This window comes from Triturus cristatus, chromosome 11 (assembly GCF_964204655.1).
Source record: "Triturus cristatus chromosome 11, aTriCri1.1, whole genome shotgun sequence".
Taxonomy (NCBI): Eukaryota; Metazoa; Chordata; class Amphibia; order Caudata; family Salamandridae; genus Triturus; species Triturus cristatus.
This window is the reverse complement of record NC_140594.1, coordinates 991501253-991514347: the sequence shown is the minus strand read 5'-3', so window position 1 is coordinate 991514347 and position 13095 is coordinate 991501253. Positions and strand designations below refer to the sequence as shown.

The 13095-nt window shown below is 39.4% G+C and overlaps 1 protein-coding gene across 1 annotated transcript in view; it reads right to left on the bottom strand.

Moving 5' to 3' along the window:
- Nucleotides 1–2650: 2650 nt before the first annotated feature.
- Nucleotides 2651–13095, bottom strand: part of HPS3 (HPS3 biogenesis of lysosomal organelles complex 2 subunit 1) — a 472707-nt gene continuing 462262 nt past the window's right edge. The window contains exon 17 of the mRNA XM_085635071.1: nt 2651–3714. Coding sequence (XP_085491197.1) covers nt 3587–3714 — 128 coding nt within the window. The 3' untranslated portion in view covers nt 2651–3586. The remainder of the gene's footprint in view (nt 3715–13095) is intronic.

Sequence of the window (13095 nt, the reverse complement as noted above, 5' to 3'; positions counted from 1 at the left end):
TTTGAGACTTGTTTAAGCTATTTAAGGATGTATGAAGCCCTTATTTTGTCCTGTTGTTTTAACACACTAATGGCTGGTGCGCCTCAGCCCTCTGCTTGATCTGGGGCTGAGATTGTCCCAATTTTTAAGAAGGGCTGTAGTTATTCACCTGCTAACTATAGGCCAATCAGTCACATCTACAGTTCCCAAAAACTGTTCACGACGTATCGTTTTTAATAGGCTGAGTGAGTGGATGATCAACTCATATCCTGACTACCACCTAAGCTGGCTTTAGAGACGGGGTTAGAACAATTGATCAGGTTTTCACCTGCACTTACTATATTGGAAGTATGTTTCTTTGAGGGATGGCAGACTTTATTATATTTGTGGATCTTACATCTGCCTCTGACTTCATCCCTAGAGAGTCCCTATGGAGGGGGTTACTGGGGTTGTGGGGCAATCTCCATCTTCTCCAGGTTATCATCAGATTACATATGAAACATTGTGCTCAGGTCAAATGTGGGCCCCAGAGGGAGCTAACTGACCAGATACTCGCTAATCGGGGAGTGACACAAGGGTGTGTGTTGGTTCCAGCGCAATTTCTCCTTTATATCAACGATCTAATAGCTGAACAAGTGAAACGCGAGGGTGATGTCCCATGCTTAGCTGGTAATAAGATTCCAGCCCTACTGTATGCGGATGATACTCTTCTGCTATCCATATCTCCCATGAGTGTGCAAGTTCTTGGACTGCTTTGGGGTCTTCTACAGACAACGGGGACTAGAGATCAATCTCGGTAAGACCAAATACATGGTGCCCTTGCCCAATATCATGTTCCAATCCAACTCTTAATGGTGAAAGCTTGGAACATTTTCGGGCATTTCATTATTTAGGGATCACTCTCTCAGATCACTTTGATTGGTCATTCCAAGTCCAGAAGCAAATTCTCAAGCTTGAACAGTATTGTGGAGGAATACTGAGTGCCCAGCGTAGCTCCTTTGTCCGTCCAATCTCGTTAGCTCTTGAGATTTATATGGCCCAGGTATTGGGGGCTGCATTGTGGGCGGAAAACTGTGGGACCATCAACTATGTCATGCTTGGGCTTTAAAGATGATTACAGTCTAGAATCAATTTTGGACAAGGTTGACCCCCCCCCCATTGCGAAGACCTTATTCATAAAATTTTGCTTAGGGACAGTACCCATTCGCTCCTTTATGGCTGCATGGGATAGAGGCAATCGCGCTCCTATTAGATCGCCTGAGTTGTAGAATCGACAGAACACTTATTTTGTTGTCCAATTTACCAGGAATTAAGGAAAAAGTGGATTCTACCAGCTTGTCGTTACCTGGGGCTGAGGGACTATGGGACAGCACCCAGAATATTAAGAAGCGACACAAGACAATGTGTCATCTATGCTGTATCAAGATTCCTGATGTTTATGTGGAGGCTTAGGCAGCAGAGGATGCCCACCTGATGGATTTAGAGTATTTTCTCTTGCTGCTTGTTTTTAACTTCTTTTATATTTATTATGTACCTGATTTTTAATGATTTAATATTTATTTTCTTTTTAATCATATGGATTGATTGGACTCTGTTATGTTTTTATTGAACACAATTGATGTTTTATTGCTGTTGAATTGTTTTATATATTATGTTCTTGTATGGCTGTCTGAGCCGAAATAAAGATTTCAAACAAAACCGAGGATATTGGAAAAATTCTAGACTGTTGTGATGGAATTGAAGGATGGCAAGGAGTGAAATAAAAGCAAATTGTTCAATGTTCTGAGGCAGTGAAGGAAATGGAATGGAAATATTTATGAGAGGACTGTGCCAAGAGTGAGGAGTAAGTGGATGAAAAGAGTGGAGACCTAGACAACTGAGAAAGAAGCAGTGTTTGCTTAGACATTTGGAGGAATATAAGACATGAATATCTTTTGTCCACTTCCAAGATTAATCTTTATCCTTGATTTACTATTGTGTCTGCCTTTCGCGGACACAGACAGGACGGATGTGTTAGGTTACTGTGAAAACAGATGGGAGGTGCATATATTTGGTGAAGTGTTTTAGAATCTTGACCATATTTCCAAAGTCATTTGGAACCCAAATGCTTGGGCGAAACATAACGTCTTGGATTTGTTAAAAAAAAATACTCTCTATCCTTTTCACCTGTTGTTTGTCTTATGTCAATAAATCAAATGTATGGTAACAATTGTAATGCATTTGCTGCTCTTTATTTTTTAGGAAGATGTTTTAAAAGTATTGCAGAAAACGTATGGACAAATATATAAGTGATGGTAGAAAATGTACTAAAACGGAAGAACAACTTAGGAGCAAGGATATACTTGTTGATTAGAAACACATTGGAAATATGCTTCAGGATAAGAGTGAGGCATATGTGGAAATGATTTCTGGATTTGGTCTGTTATAGAGAAAGAAAAAAAACATATTGAGAAATAAACCGCTCTCTCATTCTTAAACCATTCAAACCCTTGTTCTTCCTTAATCTCCAATTCCTTTTCCCTCTCTGTCCATGACCTTTCCATCAACCTTTCATATTGTTTTCTTGCTGTTGATGAAAATATCCGTATGAAATGTAATTGTTTGATTGTTTTTTGTTTATTTTTAGTGTATCACATTAACACAACAAAATGTGTAAAAAACGATAACAAGGTTTAAAGCAGTTCAGTCAACCATGTATTTATATGAAATAGTATTTGCATTGATACTTTACATAGTTTTCAAATAATACTTTTTTCTGTATTTAATTATTATACTTTTGAGATGTTATAATACTTGGAAGAAATTTCATACCATACAACTGGGCAGATCTGCATTCGAAAGTCTGCACAGCTTATTAGGTGCATTTGTGCTTGTTTCAGTGAAAGTTGTGGTATACACTGCGAAGGGACAAGTACATAGAGTAAGTAACAATCAACACATTCTCTTACTCTATTTCCAATATGTTTATGCTTCAAATAATCAATAATGGGCCTGACATTTGTCTGTCTGTATATTGTTGCAAATCCTGCTCGTTATAAAATAGGCGGCTTTCTGAAGGAGAAAATCAAAAATGCAATGTCTATGCTGGACATCCAGTATGGCAGTATGAGCATCATGGGGCAGCAGGGATGGTGTAGACAATGGCCTCAGGGGCCGCTGACCTCCCAAAGGTATATCCTTTTTGCAATTTGCCATTCACCTGGTAAAGCAATCCCATTTAATGGATAAGAGCAACGCCACCACTTTACAATGAGACGTAGATGTGGATGTCTGCAATTCCAAACAAGCCTTCATCCTCAGATTGCCAGCTGGTTGTAATCTTCTTCAGAATAAACTCTGATTCGTGTATTTTCATGAGGCAGAATTAATGAAAGCCATCCACCTGTCTGTGTGCTGTGCTGGATTGATACAACTGGCATACTGCAAAGAACACACCAGGTCAGACCTGAGATGCTATGCAAACCCAGCACACTGATTGGTCCCAGCCAAAGCTACATTTGGCCCTGCAATTCACAGCATGGTTCAGCACTGAAGGGCCAGCTGCTGCATGCCGTTTAGCTTATGTTCAGGTGTTGTGCTTTGATGTATTTGTTTCCTTGCTGATATCCTAAGTACCCAATCTTTCTGCACTATGGTGCATTGCATAGGGAAGGAAAAATGCTACATTCCCATCATCTGGACAAACACTAAGGAAGTCTCGGAGATCCAATTCCATGGCAACAACCGATAACGTTTCTGCAAGTAAACAGAAAAAAACAGTATTAAAACTGAAACCAAGGATCCATCTGTGGCTGGAGGGAAATACAGTAGATTCAGAAAAATCATAGTCTTCTAGCGACTTATATTGTTTGAGTAATATAAAACGTAGGTTTTATGGGATGTTTTAGAATTTAAATCATTATAATTCATTTTCTAAATTAACAAAAGAGCTACTAATTCATTCACAGCACATTATGAGCATGCATTATACCACAGAAAGTAGCAGATTGCCATCCCTAGATCTCTGAGGGCCATATTCATAAAGTTGGACTTAACCGTGTAAATTTAGGAGTAAGGCATTCCCAGGCCATAAGAAATCAGGTCAGAAAAAAACCCTGAATATGAGCTTTCGGCCCCGATTCAAAGGAGGCTGGAAAAAGAGAAGGTATTTACTGATCACAGTAAACATCAACACTATGGGTAGTTTTCTCAGGAAAATAAAGAATTTCATTCAAAATTACTTAATTTAAGCACCAAATTCCAGATTTAGAAGGGAATACTACATTTAATTTCAGGCAGACCTGACCTGCTGATATTCTCAAGAGGGAAACTGCAGGGACTGTGGTAAATAGTGAATTCTGATCCATGTGCAATCGAGTGATCTTGATTTGCGGGCCCAACTGCAATTAGGGTCTAAATATTCACTGCAGTTCATTATTGGGATGGTAGGGGGTCAACATTCCTAAACTGTGTTGTTTCCCATTCGCACTGGTCAATGGCTAGGAGACAACTTCGTAGCAGCATGGAAACCAAGAACAGTTTTTCATACATATTATTGTTGTAGCAACTCTACGTGTCCCACTTCACCTGCACAACTGTGTTCAGGAGAGGCTGCAGTACTGAGAATGCAATGCTGAAAATTATAGACAACATACACAGACCTCTGGATGATGGACAGGCCTGCCTCCTAGTCCTCCAAGAACTCTCGGCTGCCTTTAATGCTGTCAACCATGACATCCTACCAAACACCCTCTTACAGGGTGACACCAATGGAATAGTTCTTCGGTGGTTCACTTTTTTCCTGAAACAACACTCACAGCTAATCAAACTAAACAACTCTACCTCAAATGCAACGCCAGCCTCCCAAGGAGTCCCTCAAGGGCCAATCCTGTCTCCTGCCCTATTCAACCTCTATATAAAACCCCTTGCAATGATCCTGAAGCAAGCGGAATTGCCTATCAATTTAATGCTGATGACACCGAACTCTACTTGAAAACCTCTTCAGTCAAAGACATTCAGCATTTAAATAGGGTGTTCAGAAAAAACATCGAGTCAATAATATCGACTGACACAATTATCGATTTTGAAATATCGCAAAACAGAAATATCGTGAGCAAGAATATCGTGGACAAGAATATAGATTTAAAGGTAAGTAATAGCAATGTTAAAAATATTGTTGTTAATATCGATTTTTTATTATTTTTGTGTATTTTAATATATAGAATAGGTATATGTTTTAACATGTTTGTTTAAATATTGTTCGTTTTTTAATATAGTTTGTAAATTGATGGTAGTTTTTAGATTTAATGTAATAGTTTGTTATCTTTAGTGCCGTAGCAGGTTGTGGGATTTATAGGGCAATATGGTGGAAAGTAAATTCATTAAAAATAATAAAATGTGTATAATATTAATTATTGAATTCTTAATTATTTATGTTAATTGTATAATTATTTTTTTTTAGTTACGTTTCTGGTGTGGGTTTTAGGTTTTGTAGGGGTATAGGGTGGGAAGTAAATTAACTACCATTAATACATAATTTTATATTAATATCAATTATTTAATTGTTCATTATTTATGTTAATTGTATAATTAATAGTTTTAGTTGTCACGTTTTAGGTGCGGGTTGTGGGTTTTGTAGGGTTATAGGATGGGAAGTAAATTAATTATAATTAATTATTTAAATGAATTATTTATGTAAATAGTCTAATACATTTTTTTTTGAGTTTGAGGTGTGGGTTTTGTGTTTTGTAGGTGTTTAAGGTGGGAAGTTAATTATAATTTATTAAATAATTTTTAACTATTTATTTGATCATTATGGTAACTGTCTAAATACTTCTTTAAAGTTATATTTAATGTGCGGGTTGTGGGTTTTGTATGGTGATAGGTGGGAAGTAAATGATAATTATTTAAAAATTATTAACTATAAATAATTATTGAATTGATAATTATGTAATTTGTGTAATATATATTTTTTGGGGGGTTTGTGGTTTTTGTATGGGTAAAGGATGTGTAGGAAATTATAATTATAGGTAATTTAAAAAAATGTTTAAATGATAATTATGTACATGTGTAATCAAAATATAGTTTAGATTACAAGTGTAAGTTTTATTTGTAGGGGTAAAGGATTGTAAGTTATTTAAATATAATTCATTTATTCTTGGATAATTAGTAATATGAATTGTTTAATTGATTATTAATTATGTAATTTCATTAATATTTGTTTTTTTATATTTTAGGAGTGGGTTGTTTGTTTTAAATGGATAATGGGTGGAAAGGTGATTGAATATCACTGTTTTATTAGTAGTTAATTATTATAATTAGTTTGATAGATATTTAATTATGTAAAATGTGTAAATAGTATAAATTTAAATAAACGTTTTAGATGTTTGGTGTGTGGCTTGTAGAGATATTGAGTATAAAGTTATGTAAGTAAGAACATTAAAAGTATTTTTTTTAACTGTAAATTATTATTGTGTTGTGTTAAGCTTTTTAATTGTAAATAATATTGCATTTATTGGTTATTATTTTGACAATAGATTTTGGCACTTTGAAGACAAAAATTATTTGTATTAATTTATAATATGTATTAAACATTGTAATAAATATTTAATTTGTTCATTTAAAAAATATAGATTTTTTTATTTAAATATTTTTATTTACTATAGTTTTTAAATCCTGTATTTTACCTGAAGTGAAATAGTCTGTTTCTAATGCTGCACGGAGCGCAGCGGCAGTAGCAAATTTTACCCCTCTGCAATAATTTTCCCTACTGTTACACTAACTGGAGTGGGAATAGTAAAATTTACCCCTCCGCAATCCAACACTTTCCCTGCTGTAGTACTGACTAAAGTGGTATAGTAAATTTTACCCCTCTGACATCCAACACTTTCCCTACTGTTACTGTAGTACTGAGTGGAGTGGGAATAGTACATTTTATCCCTCTGACATCCAACACTTAACCTACTGTTGAACTGACTCGAGTGGGAATAGTAAATTTTACCCGACCAAAATCCAACACTTTCCCTACTGTTGCAATCCTTGATTGCAGTGGTGATACTACGTTTTACCCTCTACAATCCAACACTTTAACTACTGTTGCATTGACCGTAGTGGGACTTGTATATTTTACAGCTCCTGCATACGACACTTTGGAACCGATACCGATGTCGTTCGGAAACTGTCCTGAACTAATCAGTTCCGAACTAATTTCCAAATGAATCGGGTCCTGTGAGTCTGGAAGACCGATCACGATGCCTCACAGCTTCGTTCGGTTGGACTCGCATTGACTTCAATGGGAGCCTGTGTCCCGAAAGCAAACACAGGCTCCCACTGAAAAAAAGGGGTGGTTGGGAAAAACCTTGCATCCTGTGGCGGGCGTCCCTTGGTGCCTCCCACATTGTGCATGGTTGGGAAGAGGGGTCCCTTGGGCACCCCCAAGGGCTACATTCGGACATCTCCGGGTGAAGGGGGGCCCAAAACACAAGACAGATTCCGGTAGCCGTTTTGTCTCGGGCAAACCAAATCAGAAAGGCTGTCCGAGTCGGTCATTGTAATCGATCGTCTGGAAACCGTGCCCATAGAGCTGTACGAATCGGCTCTGAAAGACTCAGGCTTTCCGGATGCCTTTTGGAACCTATTCGGTCTGCTCGAAAGGTTTCCGAGCATCGTAATCGGCTATAGGGAAAACTGTACGATTCGGTAGGAAGAAAGGGTTTTGAATCGGATTTGACAATACCGAATCCCATCCGAAGCCCTTCCTAACGACATCATCGACCCCATTGTGTACTATTTAGTTGTTGTAGTGGGAATAGTATATGTATTATTTTTTTTTTAAAAGGGGTTAACTTCATACTTTTACATTTATATTCATATGTCTTTGGTTATTTAAAATGATAACATTCATAATTATTAATCCTGTTAATATTTTATTTATATTTAGTAAATTGTAACTTTATTTTTGAGTTTTTTATCTGTAATTAAAATGGTTTGTTTTTTAAATATATTGTTAATGGATATATATATATATTTGTTATATTATTACATTTAAAAAGGATTAAAAGATAATATCAAAATATATTAATGTAATACTATTTATAAATTAGATATATGCAAATACATTAATATATATATATATACACATTAATATATGGTTTTTTAACATTTATTAATTCATTGTTATATTTTTCAAATATATTTGATATTAGTATTAATTTTTTATTTAATTAATGTTTAATATTTAAATTTATTATATTTAAAAAACAATATTTTAGATAACTAGATTAGTGAAAACGATACTTTAATTGATATTTTTGTGATTTTAATTAGAAGGAGTTGATATTTTTAAACTTGATATTTTGGACTCAATATTTTTTAAGTACATATTTTGTACTCAATATTTTGTCAGTAAACCCTTAAATAGCACTCTCTCCTTGGTTTAATCCTGGCTGACCAGCAACCATCTTAAGCTCAACCCAGAAAAAACTGAACGCCTTTCCATCCAACCCAAAGAGAAGTCCTTTGCTGTAGATATCTGGCTCGACAACCTCACCACAATAAACTTCAAAATATCTCCAACTCTGTTAAATCCCTGGGGATTACACTTGACAGACACCTGAGCATGAAAGAACATATTAATGCCTCTACTAAAAGTGCCCTCTATACGCGGAAACACCTTAAAAAAGTCAAGCTCCTCTCCAAGCTAGACTTCAGTAAGTAATGATTACGGGTGCCCCCCAAAAAAACCTAGCCCTCGTTAAAGCCACACAGCGGCTAGACTACTGCAGGGGGAGAGTTGCTTCGACCACATCAATGCCACTCTCAAGAAACTCAACTGGCTACCAATCAAGGCAAGAGTTATACTGAAAACTGCTTGCATAACCAACAAAGCTCTCTACAAGGAAAAAACAGCCTACCTTGTAAATAAGTTATCAAAAGCCGGCCAAAAGAGACCTCTTCGAAGCTATTTCAGTCTACTTTTGATTCTGCCAACATTTAAGAAAGAGAAATCTTGCACCCGCTCCGTCCCCAGGAATGCTCCTATAATCTGTAACTTGTTGCGTTAGGATTTACGTGACAATCAATTATTTCCTCCCTTCAAGAAAAAACTGGAATAACTTCTCTTCAACAAATATCCAAACCCTCTGCCTTAAACCATCCAACTGGTCTGTTTTCACCCACACGCACCTTCTAAATAAAACGGAGCATCACTACCTCGGGGTAAACTGTGCCTCTTCTCCCCAGTTTCACAATACCCTACCTTAGCTGCCTCAGAATATATACTGTCCATCTATACCACTGTCTGGCACAAAATCCCTTTATATATTGTTTTATGCATTTTATTTACTCCACATATAACACGTGCACTTGCTGTTGTGCTAACTCTGCAAAGCACTATATATTATATATATATATATATATAAATAATGTATATTTATATATATATATATATATATGTTACGACTTTGGCGCTGTTGTGCCGGCTCTCCGCCGGTGCAGCAGCACCCAAGCTGCGCAAAGGACTCCTGCCTGATCACAAGTTCAACTCGTGCAGGTGGGCAGTATTTTTGCCTTTCCCACGGCGGTGCCTGAAAAACAGGCACCGCAATGGGAATGGCCAAAATGTTCCAGCACGGCATGGACTGTGTAGTTCATGCTGGAACTAGGAGTGCAAGTAGACAGGGGGCACATTTTGTGCCCCGCTGAATGCATCCCCATGGCGGGGGCATGGGGACCCTGTAGGGCCCCCTTTGTTTCCCCACCGACAGCCTTTTCAAGGCGGACTCATGCCCATGAAAAGACTGGAGGTGGAGAAACTCGTAATATGCTGGGCGGGACTGTGCCAGTCCTGTTCAGTATTCTGCATTGCCCCTTCGCCACCAGGGAATGGTGGTTCCCTTGCGCAGCCGACGGTCCACCGCCGAAACGACTACGAGTCATAATCCGGCGGGTGGTGGACCGCCACTGGTGCACCACGATCAGTGTAGCAATGTAGGATTGCGGCACTCTTAATCAGGCCCTATAGCTACCTCAAATGCCGTTTTATATAAATATATATATACATACATATATATTATTGTGTGTAGAACTGCGGATTCCACAATGTTTAGCGGCCCACATAGGCGGGAAGCCCAGCCCATCGAGGCAGGAACTTGGACATTTAAATCACGCAAGAGTTCTACATTGGTTGGCAGTTATTTGGTGTGCAATGGCTTTTGATCAAGGATTCTTAGTTCGAAATGTGTAAAGCCTGTACTTTGGTATAAATGCTTGACACTGACTTGGCTGGAGTCCTGTGTTTGGAAGGATATACTCCCTGGGAGGTCATAATCATGAGGGCAACCTTTTTGTGTGGATTTATTAGCGGCTTTGCTCAGCTGCGAGCACGGACCCGCCGCATCTCAGCGGATCTGCGACGCATGAAACACAGGCACCGGAATGGAACGGAGAGTTCAAAAGCGATGGACGTATTGGGCAACAGTTCAGTTTCCTACATTTTTTATCAGCCCACTGTGGTTTTTTATGAACATTGATCCACAGGACACTACGACACCCACTTGGGTTTTATTAATATGTGTAGAACTGCGGATTCCACAATGCTTAGCGGCCCACATGGGCGGGAAGCCCGGCCCATCGAGGCGGGAACTTGGACATTTAAATCACGCAAGAGTTCTACATTTGTTGGCAGTTATTCGGTGTGCAATGGCTTGTGATCAAGGACTCTTAGTTCGAAACGCGTAAAGCCTGTACTTTGGAATAAAATGCTTGACACTGACCTGGCTGCAGTCCTTGTGTTTGCAAAGAGATACTACCCGGGAGGTCGTGCTCATGAAGACAACCTTTTTGTGTGGACACACAGACACAGACACGCATACACACCCACTCACACACACACACACACACACACACACTGTATCAATACTATTGTCTGCTGTAAATTTTCCTTTATATATTTTATTTTTATTTACTCCATATGTAATTTGTGCACTCGCATATCCAGATGTCTTCCGTATACTTCATTTACATACTGTCACTCTTTATTTATATTTACTCCAAATGTAACGCATGTAATTGCTGCTAAGCCAACCCTGTGAAGCGCTCTGATGCCTTGGGTCGAGTTTGTGTTATACAAAACTCGATAAATTAATATCCAGCATCACTAATTATAATACGTTTCTGAGAACTAGCTTATTCTTCAAGACAGTAAAGTTTCTTCCTCTGATTTCACACGAACTGTTTCATGTTCTCAGCCTCCATCCCTGAATCCAACATACTTTTTCCATGTTACCTTGTTGGTCATGCTTCTGTAGGTTCCTGGAACAACATAGATATACTAAGTCTTAAGACTTCACTCTATTTTAGATCCATGTCAGCAGTCACGGCCGTCCCCTGCCAAAGTGACTGGGCGGGCTGGAGAAGGGAGCTTGGGGGACGGGGGGGGGGGCTGGGGGGTCATACTCAGGTGGAATAAAAAATAAATAAATCAACTAACATGATTGCTGCCGCCCCCACCGTCTGCTCCATCCCACTCTTACTGCTTCTGGGACAGGCTCCCAGACTGCACTACGGCCAATCATAACACTGCAGGCAAGCAGCGTCAGGATTGGCCTGAGCGCTACAACTTTGCGCTCCCAGGCAGACTGGGAGCCGGTGTTTGCTTATTTCAGCCCCAGCAACGCAGCTGGAGCTAGACAAAGCTTCACTGCACATGAGGTGTTTGGCCGGCCTAAAATGGCTGGCCAAACACCTCATGCGTAGGGAAGGGACAAGGGAGTGAACCAGCACTCCCTCACCACAGTGTTATCCCCCTGGACCCGCCCCCACGACTCATCAGAGTCCTGGGCGCATTTCCAGGGGGATTAAAATAAAACAATAGCAGAACGGGTTAGAAACCTGCTTTTTCATCATTTTATTTGTGGCTGGTGGCAGGGCGGGCAGGGCTCCCCTGCCCTAATGGAGGGGCTGCCTCTGCAGGTCAGTGCAACTCTTTGCAATGCTCTTCTTTGTTGTTCGGTAAGTTTCTAACATCTGTGTGAAGATGCAGTTTGGATCTAATCAAGATCTTTCCTTTGCATCTGCCTATTGTCACAATTGAATGTTCTTGGTTGGTCATTTGTTTGGCTGACATTTGGTCCCTTTTTGTCTTTTTTTTTTCCCCCTCAGATTTTTATACAGCACAAACTTGACTCGAAGGTATCAGGTATCAGAGCGCATTACATGAGCACCAGTTGCTTTATACAAGGACACATTTCATTTTTGTTAGGCACGGGGAGATTAAGTGATTCGCCCAGAATCACAGGATGTTGAGAGTCATTGTCAAGACTCGAACCCGGTTCCACAGATTTGAGGTTGACCGCCCTAGCCGTTAGACCATATCCTCTCCCCTCCTCCCTTTGCCTATAACACTAGCTAACTCTCACAAGAGGTCCTCTGGGCCCCAGGAGAAACATTTCATTGGGTCAACTTTGAAGAAGCTCCTTGGATTTAGTTCCTACACTGCATTGCTATTTCTTTTGTTACCACACCTGGTAACATTTCTAAGGTGTCTCTGTACACGTCGCCATTGCAATTGATGTTTTCCCACACTATTAGAGAGTCAATTTGCAGCAGTGCGATTTTGCATCTGTATGAAAATATGGATATATAACATGGAAAGACACTGACAGAGAATTATTTTGCTGAGCTTGGTGGGAAATCCCTGCATTTCCAGCACCAGAGTACCATCTGGTGAACCAGAGATAGCTCCCACAGCAGCTGGCAAAGTTGCAAACACTGGGCCACCGGTTCTTATCTCGGCCTACAACTCGGTTGCTCACCAGCAGGACCATAATTGGAGAGACTGAATGGCAACTTGTTACTAGGGACGGTGAACACCAAGCTTTCCCCCTTCTCATTTGTTTTGGCAATCTGACGATTTCCAGTGATTTGCCAAGGTCAGTATCACTGGTGTTTCAAAGCAAAAGCAGCTTTGGTCTCTTTGTTGACCACAAAAGCTCCTAGAGTAGCCTTGTCCTGGCGCTCCTTGCTATACGCCCTAATGGCCTTTGGCCCGACACACACCTATACATTGGTCTGAAAGCAAGGAATCCATGTCATTAGACCGATGGGAGAATCTTGAAGTCGGATTTAGTTGTGTTGGTC